Raw genomic sequence first — 20,941 nt, forward strand, 5'->3', positions numbered from 1 at the left:
GATAAATAGATAATAACGCAGGGTTTATTTGTCCCGTGGAATAAGTATCATTGATCATAAACGTAAAAATCCTTGAGATGAATTATTTGTGGAAAAAAAATATTAAAAGATACACTCCACATGGTATGAGATTTTGATTTTCTTTTTCTTTTTCTTTTCTTTTTGGATAAGATATGTTTTGAGATTGTTGGAAAGATAAAGGAAGGGCATAGATTCGTGAAATTGAAATAGCATAGCAGTAAAAAAATATTCAATTATTTATTTATTGGTAAAAACTTGTGTGAGACGGTCTCACATGTCGCATTTGTGAGACAGATCTCTTATTTGGGTAATCAACAAAAAAATATTATTTTTTATGCTAAGAGTATTATTTTTATTGTGAATATAAGTAAGGTTGACTCGTCTCACAGATTATGATCCGTGAGACGATATCACATGAGACTCACTCTTGTTTATTTTCTCAGTGGAAGAAATGTGATTGTTACTTTCGAACCCGATGTCTCACTTTTTGGGATCAGATGAACTACCAAACAAATAGTCGAAGTGTTTTTAACTTGTACGGAGATTCATTTTTTTATACAATTATGAAATTATCGACAGAGTAGTTTGATAAAATAAAATTACAAAATATTAGTATGAAACTATTGGGGCCATTCACGAATTAATGAAATCGTAGAGGGCCAGACAGCAAATAACATGGTTGAATTGTGTCGGTCAAATTTGGACATCCCTTGTACACCATACAGACAGAGACATTGTCGTGTTATCTTCTTTCTCTCGCATCCAATTCAGATTTTCGATATTACATAGATACTGTGACATCACAACAATGGCTGACAAAATCGAAGAAGATCCAAAAAATATCGGGGATAATTGGGCCCCACAAGCATGGGCCCACCTGAAATCCGTACGCGAAACATCTCCGCTAATCCAGTGTATCACCAACTTCGTCTCCGTGGATTTCGTCGCAAACCTTCTCATCTCCGCCGGGGCTTCTCCGGCGATGATACACTCTATCGAAGAGATCCCAGACTTCGCCCCGAAGACCCACGCGCTTTACATTAACGTCGGAACGCTCACGCCGGGTTGGCTTCCGGCGATGAAGCTTGCGGCCACGCTGGCGCATGACAGCGGTAGGCCTTGGGTGTTGGACCCAGTGGCTGCCGGAGCTTCTGGTTTCCGGTTAAGTACTTGTTTGGAGCTGTTGAAGATGAGGCCTACTGTGATCCGGGGGAATGGATCTGAGATTATGTCTCTTTTTAAAGGCTCCCTGGATGATACTTCTAAGGTATGATCAAAGTTTTTGTTTTTCAAGTCTTTGGTTTTAGATTTTGTTATTTATTTTTGCGCTAAAATAATTGTCCATTCGATCGATTTACATGAGTTCAAGCCTAAATGCATCTATACTGATCACTGAATCAAAAACAGCAAGCGGGTGCAAGAAATTTCAACTTGTAATCGAGCTTGATTTTCATGTCATTTGAGGACTAGTAGTATATAAGAGAAATAATTCAAAATTTGTAGCTTGATTGTTGCTGTTCCAGTGCTTGATACTTCTTGATTTTTTATGAACGATTGGAATTTTCATATACAAATAGGAGAAACACGTGATTTTCTACACTTCGTATGTTATATATATTTTTTTTTTTACTTTTAGTTTGATCCCGCTCCCTTAGGCTAACTGCCTAACCAACCTTTCATTTTTCTTGTTTTTTCGTAGGGCGTGGACAGCTCGCACGAATCATTAGATGCTGTGGAGGCAGCAAAATCCCTGGCTAAAAGTAGTGGAAGTATAGTTGCCATATCAGGGGTGGTTGACTTCATTACAGATGGTCATCGGGTAGTTGGTGCTAAAAACGGGGTTTCAATGTTGCAAAAGATTACGGGAACAGGGTGTTCTGTCACTGCGCTAATAGCTGCTTTTGTAGCAATCGACCCATCACGGCCATTTGAAGCCACGGCATCTGCACTTTCTGTATTTGGGGTTGCCAGTGAGATAGGCATGAATCTGGCTAAAGGTCCAGCTTCTTTACGAATGCACTTGATCGATGCATTGTATTGGCTTGACCAAGCTACATTGCTTCAACGAGTAAACATTGAAAGTATGTGAAAATCGCATATTTGGTATGTTTTTGTTCTCAAATATATCAATTGGGCATGTGTAAAATTTTCTTGACCATGGAGTTGGTTTATAGAAAAATATTATCTTCACTTTCAATGTTGAAAATATGGAAATTGATATCTGGATCACCTAAAGGATACAAGAAATAAAGAATAGGCTATGTATTTAATCGTTTCAAATCTATTACAACAGTTTGTGCATCATCCTCTGTCGTATTGTTCTCTCTATTGATCAAAAGCTCAATTCTAACAAAGTGTCGTAAAAGATTTGCATGATACATGGTAACAACACAAGAACAAAATCATGCTGTGATAGACTTGTCCGCTTCCTCCATAGCATCTTCACGACTCATGACTTTAGGTTGTCTCAAGACAGGGAAAATCAACTTCCACACTGTATGATGGTAATGATTAGTTGTAAAACCAGAGATTTCATGATCAATATATAAATGCTGAGCTGCTGGGGTGAACTGTAAATAGTGCTTAGTTTAATATGGTTTTTCATAGAAAAGCTTGAGAATATATTTTTTTATGATAAATCAAAAGTCATGGTAATAATGTCTCTTTGTCTATAGTCTTAGTAAAGTCATTTTTCATGTGTAACACTATCTTTGCTTGCTAAAATGAGAGCAAGCCCAAAGGTTTCTTCAGTTCTGTATCAGACTTTTCTAATTCCATCACCCGATGATCTTAGTACTTTTGGGTGTTTCATGGGTGCTTACAGCGTGGGTATCATGGTTTGATGAAGGAAACAAAAACTCGATTCCTGTGGCTATCATTTTGTTGTGAGTTCGATTTACATGTAAAAGGATTCGATCCCTTTTCCTTATGTTTTCTTTATAATTAAAAGAAACCCTCTGGAAATAGGCATAGCTACTCACTGTATATTGTGGCTGCAAACCATTCATTTACAATCTTCACCCATGTACTAGCCCATCCCACATCGATGCTCCATCTGAAATTACAATGAAAAATAGCAAATATTAGGTATGAAATGAGCAGAATCAGTGAGAAGTGAGTCGATTTGTCCACCTTTTTCTTTTCTTTTTTAAATCTTTAATCTATGCAAAAATACACCAATTTGTGAGCGGCTTACTTTCTTGTTAAGCTGCTTAAGTTCCAACTGATGAATAGCATCGCAAAGTACATCGCGCCCAAAGAAAATACAAGGTGAAAGAATCCGTAGTGATATCGGATATCATCTTCTTGTAACTGTACTTCATCTCTACGAAACTGAAAAAAAAGGGAACAAACTCCATAACGACGTTAAAAGAGGAAAATTTATGCATAATCTTTCAAATTTCTTCCAAACACTCATTCCCCCCCAACTTTTGTGGTAAACTACATGGTAAGGAATTTTAGTTAGTAATGTTTAGGCAATTAGACGTCACTACTTGTGAGAATATTTAGTAATGCTTTATAGAAATCACGGAGAACCAAAAAAAAAACATAAAAATATTTTCCCTCTCCTGTCTCCGTATTCTCGCTCAATTTCCTTCTCAATCTTTTCTTTCTTCCCTTCAGCTTCTGGAAGCAAATCAGTCGCTCGAGAAGGAAAGTAATCGATCCAACTATCGGATGAGAAGGAAGATCGTATCTCTATAGTAAATGTAGATGTCAACACTTGGACATGACTCAACATTTATGAGAAACTAGGTAGGATTTCGCTCATATATTTTCTTGTTAATGTACTTTTGTTGTTTGAAGCTTAAATCACCTGAAACGTTTTTGAGTCTATCCCTGTTGAAAAGGTTGCGATTACAATTGCGCATATGGCAATGACAAATCCCTGGAAGCAGCAGCAGAAACAGAGACATTTAAAATATCTTGATTGAGTATTTTGAAAGAAAAATTTCGGGGTGAAAAAGGGAATGGACTGAAGTGAACGTGAATTCTTACCACTATAGTAGACCAACCACCGTGTCCAGTTTCTTGCTTTTGATGGCTGCATTTTTCACTGGTGGGCTCGCTGTAAAAAAAAAAAGGTTAGGAGTGTAAATAGCATGGTGGTTATGGTAAATCACGAAACTTCATGCTTCTATTACCTTTAAGCATTTATAAATAAAAGCTATCCTTTTTAGCATGCATACTGATAACAATGGTTGAACGCAACACAGAGGTGGTGTGTATGTGGTGGCAGGAGTAATGGTGAGTTTCATTATGTCAGTGAGTTTATTATTGATCTGAAATTAGGAGAGTAGCTCTGGCCTTGAAAAATGCGAATTTTATGTTAGTCACCTTCTGATGGCAGTCCAGCAGAGGAACACAATATAAGACGCCATAATCCCTGAAGACAGAAGTCCTCTATTCACCTGTCTTAAACATGTCAAACAGTTGCGAGTAAGATTCGGAATACTGAGAGCTGATCAATCAGGAAGATGGGTAAAGCCAGTTGTTTTCTTTTATGAAAACTAGATTTGTAAGTTCTAAACAATATTCAAGTTTCACCTCTTTGAGGTTTACCGAGTTTGTTGTCTTAATCAAGATTGTAGAATCCAGGTTGCCCATGTGGGCTAAATTCTTGAAACATTTCGAGAATATTAGTGATCTTTGATGGTAAATTTTGAGAAAGAAATGTACCTTAGAATGCAGTGATATTACCATCATCACGATGAGAAGAACCGCAGTCCAAGAGATGAAAAATATGTTGAGAGAACAGGAAGTTTTGGAGGCATAAAATACATACATCACCACAATGCCACCAACAGAAGCAACATAGAAGATGGTTGACATGAATAGCCCAATGGAACAGCTGCAGTATTTACAATTTAAGAAAAATATCATTGAATGGCGTTCTTAATTCTTTTTTCCCTCAAAATTTCTACAAGTTTCTTCGATGTTTGGGTTCCATTGTCACTCGGTAGTGATCATTACAATATACAAATAAGTAGAAAATGTGAAAAATAACTTTATTATTATTATTATTACTATTTTATCTATATAGTAAAAGTGAAGGTGGTAGCAACCTTGATTTCTTCGTGTCATCGGACATCCAGTAATTATTCCACCAAGTAATAAACTCAATTACACTTATGAGCTGGAGAATCAGGAAAATCCTGCAACATGTCAAGGTCAATTCTATTAATTTTTTTTTTTCAAAATTTAGAGCCAATTAATTATTAATTGAATTTTCATGTTAAATAATGAGAAAGAAAAGGAACTACAATATTACCCTGCACCGACACGAGAAATTTCACCTGCAAAATACAGATCTGACCTTATTTTTATGACATTAAAACGAGTGAAAATAAAATTAAAAAAAAGTATTAATATCATAACTCCAAGCACTCTCGATCTTAATATGACGAAAACATACCGTATATTTGAATATAATCTGAGGGGATGAAAAATGGAATAACGGTAGCAATAATCAAGAGAACGGACTTAAGAGCCCACCATCCCGAATGCCAAGAATTGCGAACTTGGTTCAGTTTCTTGGTGTTACATGTTGTAACGAACATAACAAAGAAGAATATCTAAATCATATGTCAAGAAAAACATTACTTCTATCGATTTTGTTCGCATTATCACGGCGCCATTACAAAGAAGGATACGAAACATCCTAAGCTCACACGAAGCACTCCCATTGTATGGAAACAATCTTTTTCCTCTGCACCACATGCTCTGGAATCTGTATCAAATAATATTAGATATGGCATCCCCGAAAATGAAATATAGTCCATGACAGTTTAGATTTAAGTTCTTGAAATGTAAGGTCATGATGCATGTTTTTCAAGGTAGAAGAGGATCAATATGTTAGTTAGTTCTCTGTCAATACGGCCATTTTTTCTCATGGAGCGAGTATTTTTGGGGAAGTTACATGATTTGGCTGAGCAGCACAAAGCAACGTTGCATCATGTTGCACAAACATAAGTTTCATCACAAAATCTTTTAAAAAGTTTCCTTAGCAATATAGGGAGGAATAACTTACAGGGCAACATAGGCAAAATCCTTTCGCCATAGTCTCGAAAAAGCCAAGCGATGACATTCGTCAACAAAAAAATGACTCCATAGGCATAACGGGCGCGCAAAGATTTCTTCTTCATGTCTGCAAATTGCACTTTCTTCTCCATTGATGTTTGATGATAATCTACAAATTCTCTGTTATTTGATGAGATTTCTGCCATTGGTTGCTCAACATTTCCACCAATTTCACCCATCCTGAGGATAAAAACTATGTACTCTCACAAAACATTCACCTATATACATGTACACACATTCACCTATTTTTAGGAAAATTCAAAATAGTTATACGTACTCACATTCTTGTAAAAGTTCCGCTCGACTTACCAGGGACTTGAACCAACTTCTTAATAAGCTAAGTGAAACCACTTTCCATAAATCTTGAGGTGTATATTGTGTGACCAATTTTTTTTTACCTCACATAAGCATATTTGGGAAAGATTTAAACTGTCAAATCCAAGAAATTTGACGATTTGTCAACGATCCAGTTAGAGCAGTAATGTGAAAAAGAAATTGCCCAGGAAAGAAAGTCAGGTTTCCTTCATCTACCTAACCAAGTATCCAGCAAGAAAAGCATATATGTCAGAAGACAAGTTATTGTCAAGCAAAGAATAGGTTGCTTCGTCACAACAAAATCATTGGTGCAACAGTACTAATCTCAAATGAATTTTTAGAAATTTTGTACATAATATCCGAAAATCATTAATTTAAAAAGAAAACCATTTACCATGTGAAAAGAAACAAAAGAAGGATTGTAGAAAGGGAGCCTTGAAGAGTAACTTACAAGAATATTAAACCCTTTGTCAAGAGTTTCAAGAATCGACAATGTGAAATAACTTGTGCATTGTTTTTCAATGAAAAAGCAACCAACTACTATAGTCTAAATTGTTAAAGAAGAAGCACATAATTTTGTTGATTTTGAAATGGAAACTTCCCAATGGAGCATAAGAAATGCCAACTTCAAGTATATATATTAAATGATATTGCTGACCTTCTCTTTGTTAATTGGCTGCTTCAATTATACCGACTACTCTCACTGCAAATGGAAAGAAATTCACAGAGACACTCACTTAACTCAGCATGAAAAACCAGCCCTTTAATTTTGATAATTTAAATAGTATTTGCCATGATTATCGCTACAAGAAAAGATTAGAGAACTTATTTAACAACCCCTTTTGGTCACAACTTTATTTATTTTCTAAGCTTCATGAGCACGTTAAAAAAGTAATCATGGCTAGCTAATCTAAGTCACTTTTCTTGATTACCTTTTAAAAGTCTTGTTATATATAATTATAAATAATATACATAGAATTATACATGTGATGTTGCTGAAATCTGGGATGGTAGCTGGGAGGTCGGATCTTCACTGGTGGAGCTCGGATCAAACCTTTGAAAGATAGCTGGGAGGTCGGATCTTCACTTGTGGAGCTCAGATCAGACTTTCGAAATCTGGAAGCACAAACATGAGCCACCTCTAGATTCTCGGTGCTGGTGGATCGAGGGGTCAGGCCGCGACGAGGACGTCGCGTTCTGAAGGAGGGGTGATTGTGATACCCTTGTCCCACATCGAAAAAATCAAAATTTAAAATGAGTTTATAATGGCTTACAATAGACTTCTATAGCAACTTGGGTTAATCATTTTCGTAAAGCAAGGACGGATACGAAGTAGTTGCTGTAGGGGCCCATTGTGCAGTCACGCAGGCACGGGCTCGGGCTCGGGGCGTGACAAGATCAGACCTTTGAAAGATAGCTGGGAGGTCGGATTTTCACTTGTGGAGCTCAGATCAGACCTTCGAAATCTGGAAGCACAAACATGAGTGTTAGAAGAGGGTCGGATTTTCACTTGTGGAGCTCAGATCAGACCTTCGAAATCTGGAAGCACAAACATGAGTGTTAGAAGGGGGCCGGAAGGTTGTTCTGGCGTAGCCCTTCCGACGCTCAAGTCAGATAACAGAAAACTGAGAGAGTAATGTGTGTGCTGAGAGAATGTGAATATATGAATGCGTAAACAATGAACAAAACTTGGTATTTATAGGAGATAAATAGAGTCCTGATTTGGTAGATTTAGATCTTCAGAATCTTGTAAAAGATTTGGTTGATCTTAATGGGCTTTACCTTTTTGGGCTGGATTTCTGTGGGCTACCCGTCAATGTCGAGGTAAGAGCTCATGTAGGTATGAGCTCGTCCGCTTCCCCTGACCTCATGGAGGCTCGGCTCAGGAGGTCGGCCAACACATGTCCAATCGGCACACAATAACGCCATATGGGAGGTCGGCTCGGAAAATCGTGGGACCTTGGCATGGGAGCTCGGCCCCAACTTTTCTGCCTTGATTATGAGTGTTTGGGAGGTCGGTCTAGATGACCTCCCACCGTCAGGTCTTTCTCTCGTAGGTGGCCTGTCAGGAGTTCTTGAACGTTGGGCCAATATCTGGGCTACCGAGAGTGGGCCGAGCCCATCCTCGATCCGGCGGTATCAACATGTATATATAATTAGATTCTAGATTCTAAAATAAATTGAAACTAGCTAGCTCATGACTCGCCGTGGAGTTTGATAAACAAATCGAGAAATATCACATAATTATAATTTTTACTGAATTTTTTTTTGGGTAGAATTGGAAAATAATTTTAGAGTGTCTTTGAAGAATCGAAGGTTAAAGCAATATGGACAAATAAAATAAGACAAGATAGGTTGAATCGGAGCCAATTAGCTAGGTTGACCTTTATCCTTAAACAAATATGTTAATTAATTTCATGGCAATATTATATTTGATGTTTTTATAAATATCTTTCAATAAAATGCATGATTATTTCATTACTGACCGTTGGGGGATTGGGAGGTGCTCGAGGTTATTTTGCCCATTTTTTTAACGTTTGATTACTGCTTAATTAACAGCAGAAGTGGTCATTGATAATTAATTAAAATGTAATATATTTGTTTATTTTTTATGAGTTAAAGTGATAAAATTTGAGTGAACCGAACTAAAGATTTGATACAAATGAAGATGAATCACTTTTATATTTATTCATTAAGACAACAGCCAACTAACCAAAAAAATTCATTTTAAGGTGCAAATAACTTGAATTTGGAGATACTTTAAGGATCGATATAATTTTAACAAATTTCTTCAAAATATATACATGCTTCCAAAAGTAGAGGTTGGCTAATGGTTTGACCAAATTATAATGAATGGCGCCACACACTACTTTGAGCTGTTTTCCTCTAGCTGTATTTGCACCCTTGATTTTGTCTTCACACTACTTTTTTTTTTGCTAAAGCGTGAACTTTGCTAGCTAGCTAGTTCACACACACACACAGACACAGACACAGACACATATATATATATATATATATATATATATATATATATATATATATATATATATATATATATATATATATATACTAGAAGAGTGCACGTGCGTTGTACGTGGAAACGATTTTATTTGAGATAAAATTAGTTGATATAATAAATAAAATTGAAAATTATATTTTTTATAAATTCATATTAATTACATATATGAAATTTACATGTTTTCACATGTTTATTTTAAATAATTTACTTTTCGTTATGTAATTTTGTTTGTTATTTATGTGTACATGTCAAGTTTTAATAATAAGTACGGATATCGTCCGAAAAAACTTGATATATTACAAATCTACATTAAAAACAATTCTTTAATTAACTTGAACAAAAACTTGAATAAATTAATAAACTAAATTGAAATTAAAATAAAAGGATGAAACAAACACAATTTAAATAATTTAAATTAAAATAATTAATAAACGACTGTTCAAATATCGGTTAATGCACATATCAATTCTTAAGCAATGATTTTGAAGGAATTCATTATTTTATCAATATGTTATGTTAAATTATATTTAACTAATTCAACAACATACAATAACCAAATGTCCTTTTGTTATTTAATAATTGCAATTGCAACAATGAATGGTGGATTTCTCTAGCTTTCGTTTTTTAGTCTATGACTATCAGTATGTACTCAATCTCATATGTTGTTAGGACCGGCTAGATGTTTAGAGGGGGTGAATGAATACCTATTAAAACTTTCGGTATTATTGGTTTGAGCTAAGAAAATACAATCGCTTTATCTCAACTCAGTTGAGTTACAAGTCAACAAGGTAAAATATATGCGCAGAAAAAGAATTGTGTTCAAAGTTGAACCAAATAGATACTAACACGATAATCGGTAGATCCAGTTATCCCAATGCCAAAAATATTCATGATGTTCAGTAGTTTTTCGTTGATGAAAATACTGTTAAACAACCAATTCATGCTGATTTTGATAGATAAAATGGAGAAGAAATGCATCATCCTTTGGAGAATGCATAATCTGTAAAGTACAAGCAACAATCAATAATCAATCAACATATTTCAGTCAATGAGACAGAAAATGAATAAAGATCTCAACGATTTAGAAGAAGAGCAACATGGATGACAAATTATGAGGTAACTGGTAATACCCAAATTGAAGATTAATTTGTTCATTTTGCTCTATTTTCATATTGTGATCCAGTAGCTTTCGAAGAAGGTGTCAAAGAATCAAAATAGCAAAAGGCAATGGATGCTGAAATCACATCCATCGATAAAAATAAAACTTGGGAACTCATCGAGCTTCCAAATGGTCAAAAAACGATGTGTGAAGTAGATTTACAAGAGTAAATTGAAAGAAAATGGAAAGCCGACAAATTCAAGGCACCGTTGGTAGCAAAAGATTACAAACAAGAGTTTGGAGTCGGTTATAAAGAAATATTTGCTCAGTTGCAAGACATGATACGATCAGATTGGTAATTGACTTAGCAGCACAATATTCATGGTATATCTTCTATTTGGCTGTGAAATCGACGTTCTTACATGGAGACTTGGAAGAACATATATGTATCCATCAACCTCCTTGTTATATTAAGTTGGAAATGAGCATAAAGTGTATAAATTGAAAAAAACTTTGTATGGGCTAAAGCAAGTTCCACGAGCTTAGTATAGTCGAATTGAGACTTATTTTTTAAGGTATGTTTTCAAAAAAGTTCATATGAGTATAAACTTTGTACAAAATTGAATATGAAGGAAAAATCTCATTGTTTGTTTATATGTTAATGATCTTATATTATCTGAAAATGATAGTGTCATGTTTGGAAAATTTAAGAAGTCCATGATGGTTGAGTTTGATATGTAGGATCTTGACAAGATGCATCATTTTCTTGGTATGAAGTAGTTCAATCTACTTATGAGATTTTTATTTCACAAAAGAAACGTGTTCAAAAAGTTTTGTGCAGATTTAATATGAAGAAATGTAATTCTGCAAGTACTCCCGGAGACTATGGTTTGAAGCTAACAAAAATTTGTGAAGGGAAGAAGATTGACAACACATTTTACAAGCAAATTGTTAGAAGCTTAATGTATTTGACAGCAACAATGTCGGATATTATGTATTCTTTCAGTCTCATAAGCAGATACATTGAGAATCCTACAGAAATACATTTTTAAGTTGTTAAGAGGATTTTATGATGCCAACAACGAACACAAGAACTTGGTCTCTACTATAAGAAAGGAGAACAATCGGATTTGAAGGAGATCGAGATGATAGAAAAAGAACTTAAGAATATGATTTTTTTTCTTAGATCAAGCGGTTCCATAACAATCAATTGTTACTTTATCAACCATTGAAGCTAAATTTGTTGCATCAACTTCACGTGCATTTCAAGCTATTTGGTTGAGAAAAATTCTTGAAGAGCTTAAATTCAAGAATCATGATCCTTTTGCAATTTATTATGATAATAGTTCAGCCATAAAACTATCAAAGAATCTAGTCCTCCATGGAAGAAGCAAGCTCATTGATGTGAAATATCAATTTTAAGTGACCTCACAAAGAATGAAACAATTGATCTCATCTATTGCAAAAGTGAAAACCAAGTAGCTGACATGTTTACCAAGTCCCTGAAACTGCATGCATTTCATAAACTAAGGGAGCTACTTGGTATTAGCATACTACAAAACAAATTTGAGGGATGATGTTCTTATTAAGCCGATGTTTACCTTATCGGTTTAAGGGAGATATTTTTGAATTGTTAAAGGTTTGTCGAAGTACTTAGTTATCTGTCTTGTCAAATAAAGTCTGTTAGTTATTGTTTACTATTAACAAAGTATTACAGAAAATAATTATCCTAGCATATTTGTTATTTCATGGTTTAGTGGTCAAATATTGTTGCTATTTTTATGGTTTTTTTCATATATATATTTGCCTATAAAAGACTCCTTGCTGAATAAATAAAATATATAACAGAAAACAAAACTCTTCTCTTTGTTTGATTTATATTTTATTCTCTGAACCACTAACCACAAATCTATATGTTCATTTAACTTGAAGTTTAAAAAATACAGTTCGAACCATTTTTGCTTATAAAACGTATATGTTTATTTGGCTTGAAGTTTAAAAAATTAAGTTTGAACTATTTTTTGTTATGAAACATAGAAAATATACCTTTAAAAAATATTAATAATAGCCTACTTTTTCATGTGAAAAAATGCATAATAAAAAAATATGTAAGAAATATTAATAGCATTCAACTTTTTATTTGAAATAATGCATAGTTATGTATCAATTAAATAAATAAATAAACTAAATTAAATTAAAAATATATCAATTATTAACTAATAATAGGGAAAATAATGCATAATGATGTATCAATCTATCAATTAAATAAATTAACTTTATTTAACTTGAAGTTTAAAAAATTAAGTCTGAACCTCTAACTAAAAATTAATATGTTCATTTAACTTAAATTTTAAAAAATTAAAAACATACATTAATCGTATATAAATCAATCAAATGAACAAAAGTTAGAGCAATATTATATGAGTATGTTCATTTTAATAAGTCGGTGAAATCACAATACATTATTATTATTATTACAAAAAATAAAGAACTAAAATTATTCAGATCGTGATGTCCTCACAATTATTTCAAAAACAATAAAGCACCAACATATACAAATATTTATTTAAGCTAAATTTATATATCGAAACCATATGCAAATCAAATATTAGATCACTAAAAATGTATGGATCAGTGTTATAGATAAATATAAATGAGATAATGACATATTTATATATTCATTTAACTTTAAGCTAAAAAAGTTAAGTATGAATCATTTTTTGTTAAAAAATAGAAAATATATTATAGGTTTAAAAAATACTAACCACAAATTTATATGTTTATTTAACTTGAAGTTTAATAAATACATTTTAAATTATTTTTGGTTATAAAACATATATGTTTATTTAATTTGAAGTTTGAAAAATTAAGTCTGAACAGTTAACAAAAAATCTAACAAAAAATTTATATGTTCATGTAACTTAAAGTTTAAAAAATTAAGTCCTTACCATTTTGGGTTATAAAACATAGAAAATATATTAAAAAATAGAAAAATTTATTTTAGGTTTAAAAAATACTAACCATAAATTTATATATATGTTCATTTAACTTGAAGTTTAAAAAATAAAGTTTGAACTATTTTTAGGTATAAAACATATATGTTTTTTAAAAAAAAATTAAATCCGAACAGCTAACCAAAAATTTATATATTCATTTAACTTGAAGTTTAAAAAAATTAAGTTCGAATCATTTTTTATTATAAAGCTTAGAAAATATATTGATGTGAAATAATGCATAGTAAAATAAAATGTATTAATTAAACAAATTAGGTAATTAGATAAGAAAATTGAAAAGTCACCTAAATAAATAAATAAGACATTATTTAAGTAATAGTTGGAAAAGGGTAACCAAGTAAATTCACAATTCAAACTCATATATTTATAATAGTATAGATAGATAGATATAGATATAGATATAGATATATATATATATATGTTCATGATAAGATTGCATGTAGTATGGGAAATGGTTAGGTGATGTATTATTGGGTTTTTGGTGTGTTCTCTTTGAGTAAGTAAACAAACTGCATGTGGCGTAATTTGCAATGGCCGGGAAGATTATATAGATCAGGAATTGGATTTGGTGGAAGTCGGCAACATTCTTTGCAAGTTATCGACACATGCATTTATAGACTGTGTCTCTGTTGTTATTATTAGTACAAAATGATGAGTTTGTTTATTATTTTTTGGCCCAAAAGAGAGATATTATGAGAAAATTATATTTTTTAACTTGAATATTTTTTATTTTATTCATGTTGTCGATCAATTTACGATCTTAATATATTAATTTGTATTTTTTTTATTTTAATAAATTTTCGTCGTAAAATGTTAATATGACAAACGTACATTGCTGACATGCTCCAATGAACAATAAAATAAAGTTAGAAGATTAAAACTATAAATTGATTGATAAAACGACAAAATAATAAACGATGATTTTATAATTTCCCCTACAGATTTTTATCAACTCCAACTATTATAATTGGACCTCTAACATCTTGAACAAGCTCGAATAGATGTTGATTTGGATTTGGGTTAATATCTTGGACCCGATAATGATTTAGGGTGGACGTAAAATATTTGGAGGATCCTCAATTTTATTTAAATTATAATCGGGAATCAGCTTATAATTTATGATGACCACCCAAACATTTTCACATAATTTTCATCGTCACAACTAAAATAAATTCCGTCTTCACTCAATGACCAAAAACACTTGGAAGTTTCCTCACACTTGAAACTTATATAATCAGTGTCAAAAGCATTGAATCTTTGTTCCAATTCACCCCATTTCACATGGCAGAAGAAGAGGGTGGACTTGAAGAAATTGACTCTAAATCTCCAATGAAAATCGTCACCCGTATACAAATAATGTTCTCCAAGATCATCGTCTCCGGACTCGCACCGGACAACTAACTCGTCCGAATCATTTGTAAATCGTCTAATGATATGAACTTCATACTTTTGAAGAAACCCGATACTCTTCACATTTGTGGATACACCGTACACAAAGAGTTTCGCGATAAATATGGTTAAAAAACAGGTGAAATATTTGTTCATTTTGTAAAATAATTTGATGATTCAATTTAGTACAGGACGATCGACGATGATAATTAGCGGAGATGTTTTTATAGCTGAAAACTTGCCAAGAACCCACCCATAATTACCCAATTAATTTGCAAATGGTAAGTAGAGATATTTTTTCCCATTTTACCTCAACAAATGCCATTTAGTATATTTTATTATTACAGTGATACACTTAACAGAAAACCCTCTCAAAATATTAAATAAAATTGATGCCAGTATCTCGTAATTACTATTTATGCTACGAAACAAATCCTCTTGTTTTAGTACTTGTGTATTTCTGATATTTATTGACCAATTACGTTGTTATTCTCCATATATATGAATTTATATATATATTCCCAAAGAAAAAAATCATGTCACAATATTGTATTAGCATATATAAATACACATTTTTTAAATAAAAAAAATTAAAAAGCAGAGCTATAATTCATCTTACGGCACACTTATTTTTAATAATGCATTGTAAAATATCAAGATTCCCAAGCATACTTCCTTTCCAAGTCGGAAAAGATATAATTCTCTTTTTTTGTAAAATAAAACCCATCATTTTGAACTATCCAATGACACAAATTTGGTTCACCCGAGCCTTCGGCTTTGCATAAATCTTTCCATTTAGCGTTAAACACTTCAAAAGATCTCTGATATTTACCCCACCAAAAACTACAGAAGAACAGAGTCGAACTCCAATAATTCACCCGAAATTTCCATTGAATGTATTGTGAATTATAGAGCGTAAAGTGTCCAATTTCATCGTCTTTTGATGCACAATGAACTTCGAATTTTGAGGAATTTTCAGGTAGGATATAATTGAGAACATTGACATGGTACTTAGGAGACGTGAATATTGATGCATTGATCAAAGGGAGAAAGAAAAATAATTGCGCAATCAAGAGTACTAAAGGAACTAGCTCTTTGGTCATTTTTAATTCAAATTTTATTTTAATTTTCTCTGTAACTATTCCACCTTTTATAGCTTGTGTGACAATATAATCTACTTTAAGTAATTTATTTGATATGTAATGTAATGTAGATAATGTTGTAATCACTGAGAAAATCGTAGACTTCTTTTTTAGATTGTTTATTGTCACTTATGATATATTGTGCAATATATAATTGTAATTTGAAATTTGATCATTTCAAATTTTTTTTTTTTTGAAACATTTATAGGAATTTTCAATTTCATGGAAAAAAAGTCAACCTATTCCGTCATTGATTTCATTAAATTTTAACAAAATCCAAAGTGGATTTTGTTTTGTAATGTACTGAAAAATTACGAAAAAAATTAAGGTCAACAATCTGAGATTATATGATTTCTGATTTCAAAAATCTCTTTAAAATTAATTATTATTTATAAAGGTTTGATTATTAGATTTTTTAACTTTTGAGTAACAGTCGCCATGAATTATATGAATGTGAATTGACATCACAATATTCTTACAGAATATCACTATACAAAATTAATCTTTGTGGTAGAAAAATTCAAAATATTTTTAAGTAAAAAAGAAATTTTTTTTATATCGTATGAAAGTGCCACTGGACCCGTCTTTTCTAAAAATTAGTATTGTACATACCACCGCCACTTGTCTTTCAAACTCAAGAAACACAATCCAAATCCAACACTTGTCCAATTTTCATTAACAAAAATCTGCTTCTTTTTCATAATATCCCCTCGAACCTTCGGATTTTTATTTTAAAATGCCTTCTCCAAATTGAAATCTGGCCTTTCAAAACTTGTGTGAGATGATTTTATAGGTTGTATTTATGAGACGGATCTTTTATTTGGGTCATTCATGAGAAAGTATTACTTTTATGCTAAGAGTATTACTTTTTATTGTGAATATCAGTAAGATTAACTCGTCTCACATATTAGGATCCGTGAAACGATCTCACATGAGACTCACTCTTAAAAATAGTCTCAAGTGCCAAACTTGACGCCTTCATTTGGCCTTCATTTGAAACCTTTTTATATGGACATAAAACTCTTATTAATTTACAAACGTACAAGTTTATTATTAAGATTTGAAATTATATATATTGAAAATAGAATTAGAAATTTTCCATCAAAGTAAATAGCCAAATAAAAGATTGGCTGTCGTTTTTCAAAAAATAAATAATAAATTAGAACAATTCCCATTTTACAATCTGAAATAGTTAGTTCGGAATCAGACTTTATTTTTTTTCCTTTTTTTCCTTTTCAAAATTTTAAAATGAAAATAAATTATAAAAAAAATTCAATAAAAATTAATAAAATGATAAACAATAAGAAATAGTTGTGATAGGTCACTATCATCATCATTATTATTAATAAATAATTTACTATTTTATATTAAATTGACCAATGAATATCATACAATACACTAATTATTTATTAATGTGCTACTACTAATATAAATAAATATTTGTACAAATTAAAATCAAAGTGTAAAAATCTTAAACTATATGTCAATTTCATTATTATAGTAAATTTACCAATTTTTATGATTGTTAAAAAATATTGCATGTAAAAGTCCAAAAATAAAATATATAGAGTAAAAAAAATTACTAAATTTATTTATACCAAGTTGCAGTGATAAATTCAGATAGAGAAAAGCGTAAAAATAGGGGAATTTTAAGATATGTAAATAATAAAAGACTATATTATAAAATTTTAAGCAGGTGAGACTATTTTTAAAAATAAAGATTTTAAATGGGATAATAAAACTAAATTCTCTTCTTAATATCGAAGAATTCTACAAAACAGCCACACAGAACCTGCTACCATAATACAGATTCCAGATTATTTTTCTACAAAGTTCCAAAGACTAGCAATAGAAGGTGGAACATACAAGCATGGACTACGACTGATTGTCCATCAGGATGGTTTGGGGGGAGGGGGTTTCCTGTGTCGTTTTCTTTGTACCGGTGTCCAAAAAAAGAAAAGAAAAAAGGATTCACAATTCTTCCTCGGCATGCACATGGAGGAAAATTCAAGAAAACAAGCAGAAACTGGTGAAAAGTAGAGTTCTCATGGAATATCTGTTTCATCAGATCAGAGGAAAGAGAGGGCCTGTGCCATGCTGTTTATCAGCATCAGGGACACTTGTGTAGCAGTGTAAATGGTTGGATATTTCCCAGCTCCAGTCCTCTTTTCTCCTCACAGACATATGGGGCCATCTATTTACTCTTACATAGTGTTCCCTTATCCGTCCATCGTCATGTAAACCCGTGACAACAGTGTAGCAAGATTCGTGGCCTCCCCACACCGGGTCATCAGGATCCGCGGTTATGCTGCCATCAGGGTGGAAGTACCGCCGCATCATAGTTCCTGTGCCTCGCCAGTAGGGGTCGAGGTTTCGCCAGTAATCGGGAGCCTCCTGCGGGAGATGGAAAGAGACTGTCAGATAAACTCTGTAAGAACTTAATTCACCATGAATAAACTTTATTTTCAAGGAGTAGGAATTATGCCCATAATTCTAGTGTACTGTTTCAAATGGAAAAAGTTAATCTGTTATCCTCTCTTCTATTAAAAGCTTGAGGATGCCAATATTGAAAAAAAAAATCAGTGAAAGGATTCTTTCTTCCTTTAGGATGATATTTATCAAGATATTATAGCGACGTGTATCTGAAAGCGCAGCATGTTTACCCTTTTTGCACCAAATATTGAGTAGCCTATTTTCACGGCGTAAATCCTAAACCATAAAGATGCCGGGCTAACCGCAGTCATTCAGCAAATTAAGGTCGATCAGGTGTCTTTACTATGGCGAGGACAACGAAATACTCATTTTTTTCCTTGAGAGTTTGAAGATGCTCACGGAAAGTGCCCTTATCAATTATACATAAACTACTACCAATTGTGCCAATTTGAATATGACCTGTCTGAGACAACAAAATATCCACGGAAGATCAAGAAACTTAGAGCTGTACCAGTGAGTGCTACATGAGTGTAGAAAATTGATAAAACAGAGGATTTAGTTTATATTTCAAATACTCTATCCAAATATTGGCTAAACATTCTTCCCTTTGACCAATGTACGACCAATTAAGCCATCACAGCAAAGTTTTGGAAGAAAAGGAATAAAAGCAGAGGATTTCACTTATATTTCTATTAATTTATCCCAATCTTGCTTAAAAATTCATCCCATTCGATCAATATATGAACAATCAATAATGCCATCACCTCTAGGCCTTGGCCGAGAAGCAAGAAACGTGGAGGAGGGATGTCCTATATATTTCTAATGACATTGGCTAATCATTCTTCCCCTTCATCGATATATGGACCAAGTATGCCATCATCTCAAGGTGGCCTTAGCGGGAAAGCTCCATTGGTACTGTTACAAGTACTGAGAAAATTGAGCACACCGTCTATGATGGACAAGGTTGTAAATGGCGGGAGGCAGTGGCGGGCCGGTCAGTGACCGCCTGCCGCCTAGGCGGTTGAATTTTTTTGAGTAATTTTTTATAGATAATCATGCAATATAGATAATCATAAATCATAATTTTTTAATGTAAAATGTGCAATTAAATAATGTTTAAGCACAAAAAAAGCTTCATACAATATAATATCATCTAGATAATGTGCAATTAATAAAAATTCATCATCATATAAATGCTATTATGCTAACAAAGTAATATAATTACTTTTACCAAAAAACTATGTTTAAATTTCAAATTTTCAATCAATCATCAATCATTAGAACAAGTGATAGACTAAACATAACTAATATTCCAAATCATCTACATATGCACCATCTCCTACATCCACGATCCTCTCATCATCAGACTCAAAATTATTGACTATGTTTTTAAAATTATTAACTACAACTTGAAAATCTTGACTGCCCGCCTCGCCCACCTGCTCGCCCCGTCTCCCCAACGATGTATAGCTTGAGCCGCCTAAAACACCCGCCACATTCATAGGTGGTGCGATCGAGGGCCGTCTCGACCGCCATTTAGAACACTAATGATGGATAAACAGAAACAAAGAGTAGGAAACCACTTTGTATAAAGTAAGCAACATTGGGGTTTTCTGGGTCGACAATATGGTGATAATAGACAGGGAAAATGCACCAGTGTCTTCATATTTGGAGCTTTAACTGTAGCATGCAAAAGAATTTCAGAATCTCGTCTTTTTTAGCTTCAAAGTATTTTGTGAATCAAGCAACCTTTTCTACTTTGAGCTTGAGAAATTACACTAATTAGGTACCATGCAATGTTTGATCGACAAATGACCAGTAAAGGGGAAGGATTCAATCTAACATGTTCATCTCTTTCTAATATTTTTTCCCCAGCATTTTACTCCTACTGGGATTGTTCAATTTTTTTTCACTTGAACATCATGGATTCACAGTTTTGTTCAGAATCAACACAGGAAAGAACATCACCAGCTTGGAATACAGAGGTGTTGCCATACACTAAATTGTGTAAGCTTCGATTGACAATTGAAGAAAGCCAATAATAAAAGAGATTGGGAAAAGGGAATTCTGTAATTACGAATTGATTCTGAGATAGAAGTTACACATATAATTTGGTTTAAGAGCACTGAAGAGGATTCTAACTACTTATATCAGTTGAAGTGACCCTAACTTAGAAATTGAGTCAATTGCCCTTCTCACAAATGTTTCAACTAAAATATAACCAACTCAACATATATTATTCAAAGAGAATGTGTGTGTATATATTTATATCACTAATTACACAGTATTCTGTAATCCGGTTACATGACTCATCTACTTTGTTTTTTTTTTACTTAATTCCACCATAACATATAACAGTTACCATCTGATCCCTGTGTTATGAATCAAAAAGAAATTGAAATTCAGAATCCGCTCAAAATACAAACTG

At 32.7% G+C, this 20,941-nt stretch overlaps 3 protein-coding genes and 1 long non-coding RNA gene across 15 annotated transcripts in view; 2 read left to right on the forward strand and 2 right to left on the reverse strand.

Annotated features, from left to right (window-relative positions):
* The first annotated feature begins 742 nt into the window (after positions 1–742).
* Positions 743–4,679, forward strand: LOC140835169 (hydroxyethylthiazole kinase). Of its 7 annotated transcripts, none has more exons than XR_012118852.1 (4): positions 743–1,288; positions 1,721–2,102; positions 3,646–3,777; positions 3,873–4,008. XR_012118852.1 is itself a non-coding variant. In XM_073200599.1 (3 exons), the coding sequence occupies exons 1-3, from the start codon at positions 830–832 to the stop codon at positions 4,393–4,395; spliced, it is 864 nt and encodes a 287-aa protein (XP_073056700.1). In that variant the 5' UTR covers positions 743–829; the 3' UTR covers positions 4,396–4,679. The 7 variants fall into 7 exon arrangements, 5 of the variants coding, with proteins under 5 accessions (XP_073056700.1, XP_073056698.1, XP_073056701.1 ...); XR_012118853.1 differs by lacking the exon at positions 3,873–4,008 and adding an exon at positions 2,784–2,906 and having other exon boundaries at positions 3,646–3,817; XM_073200599.1 differs by lacking the exons at positions 3,646–3,777; positions 3,873–4,008 and adding an exon at positions 4,373–4,679.
* On the reverse strand, positions 2,260–7,325 carry LOC140835168 (uncharacterized). 6 transcript variants are annotated; one of them, XM_073200592.1, is made up of 14 exons: positions 7,076–7,325; positions 6,384–6,633; positions 6,053–6,282; positions 5,676–5,752; positions 5,438–5,597; positions 5,294–5,318; positions 5,088–5,177; positions 4,702–4,873; positions 4,360–4,433; positions 4,021–4,090; positions 3,839–3,910; positions 3,218–3,354; positions 3,003–3,076; positions 2,260–2,515 (listed from the first exon to the last, which is right to left on the reverse strand). In XM_073200592.1, coding segments are annotated over exons 2-14 (1,275 nt in total). In that variant the 5' UTR covers positions 6,386–6,633; positions 7,076–7,325; the 3' UTR covers positions 2,260–2,423. The 6 variants fall into 6 exon arrangements, with proteins under 6 accessions (XP_073056693.1, XP_073056694.1, XP_073056696.1 ...); XM_073200593.1 differs by having other exon boundaries at positions 6,412–6,633; positions 7,076–7,092; XM_073200595.1 differs by having other exon boundaries at positions 6,380–6,633; positions 7,076–7,092.
* A 10,491-nt stretch (positions 7,326–17,816) lies between these two features.
* LOC140835171 (myosin-6-like) overlaps positions 17,817–20,941 on the reverse strand; it is a 29,160-nt gene continuing 26,035 nt past the window's right edge. Inside the window, exon 43 of the mRNA XM_073200602.1 lies at positions 17,817–18,474. The gene's annotated coding sequence lies outside the window, so the exon portion shown is untranslated. The remainder of the gene's footprint in view (positions 18,475–20,941) is intronic.
* LOC140835172 (uncharacterized) lies at positions 18,744–20,350 on the forward strand. The gene is made up of 2 exons (XR_012118854.1): positions 18,744–19,479; positions 20,076–20,350. It is a non-coding gene; the product is annotated as an uncharacterized lncRNA (long non-coding RNA).

This window comes from Primulina eburnea, chromosome 6 (genome assembly GCF_022965805.1).
Source record: "Primulina eburnea isolate SZY01 chromosome 6, ASM2296580v1, whole genome shotgun sequence".
Lineage (NCBI taxonomy): Eukaryota > Viridiplantae > Streptophyta > Magnoliopsida > Lamiales > Gesneriaceae > Primulina > Primulina eburnea.

Coding starts and splice junctions, on each gene's coding strand:
- LOC140835169 (XM_073200597.1), top strand. CDS start 830: ATGGCTGACAAAATCGAAGAAGATCCAAAAAATATCGGGGATAATTGG. Junction 1,289..1,720: donor CCCTGGATGATACTTCTAAG/GTATGATCAAAG, acceptor GTTTTTTCGTAG/GGCGTGGACAGCTCGCACGA. Junction 2,103..3,645: donor TCAACGAGTAAACATTGAAA/GTATGTGAAAAT, acceptor TCTTCCCTTCAG/CTTCTGGAAGCAAATCAGTC.
- LOC140835168 (XM_073200592.1), bottom strand. Junction 4,874..5,087: donor GATGACACGAAGAAATCAAG/GTTGCTACCACC, acceptor TAAATACTGCAG/CTGTTCCATTGGGCTATTCA. Junction 4,434..4,701: donor TAATATCACTGCATTCTAAG/GTACATTTCTTT, acceptor TGTTTAAGACAG/GTGAATAGAGGACTTCTGTC.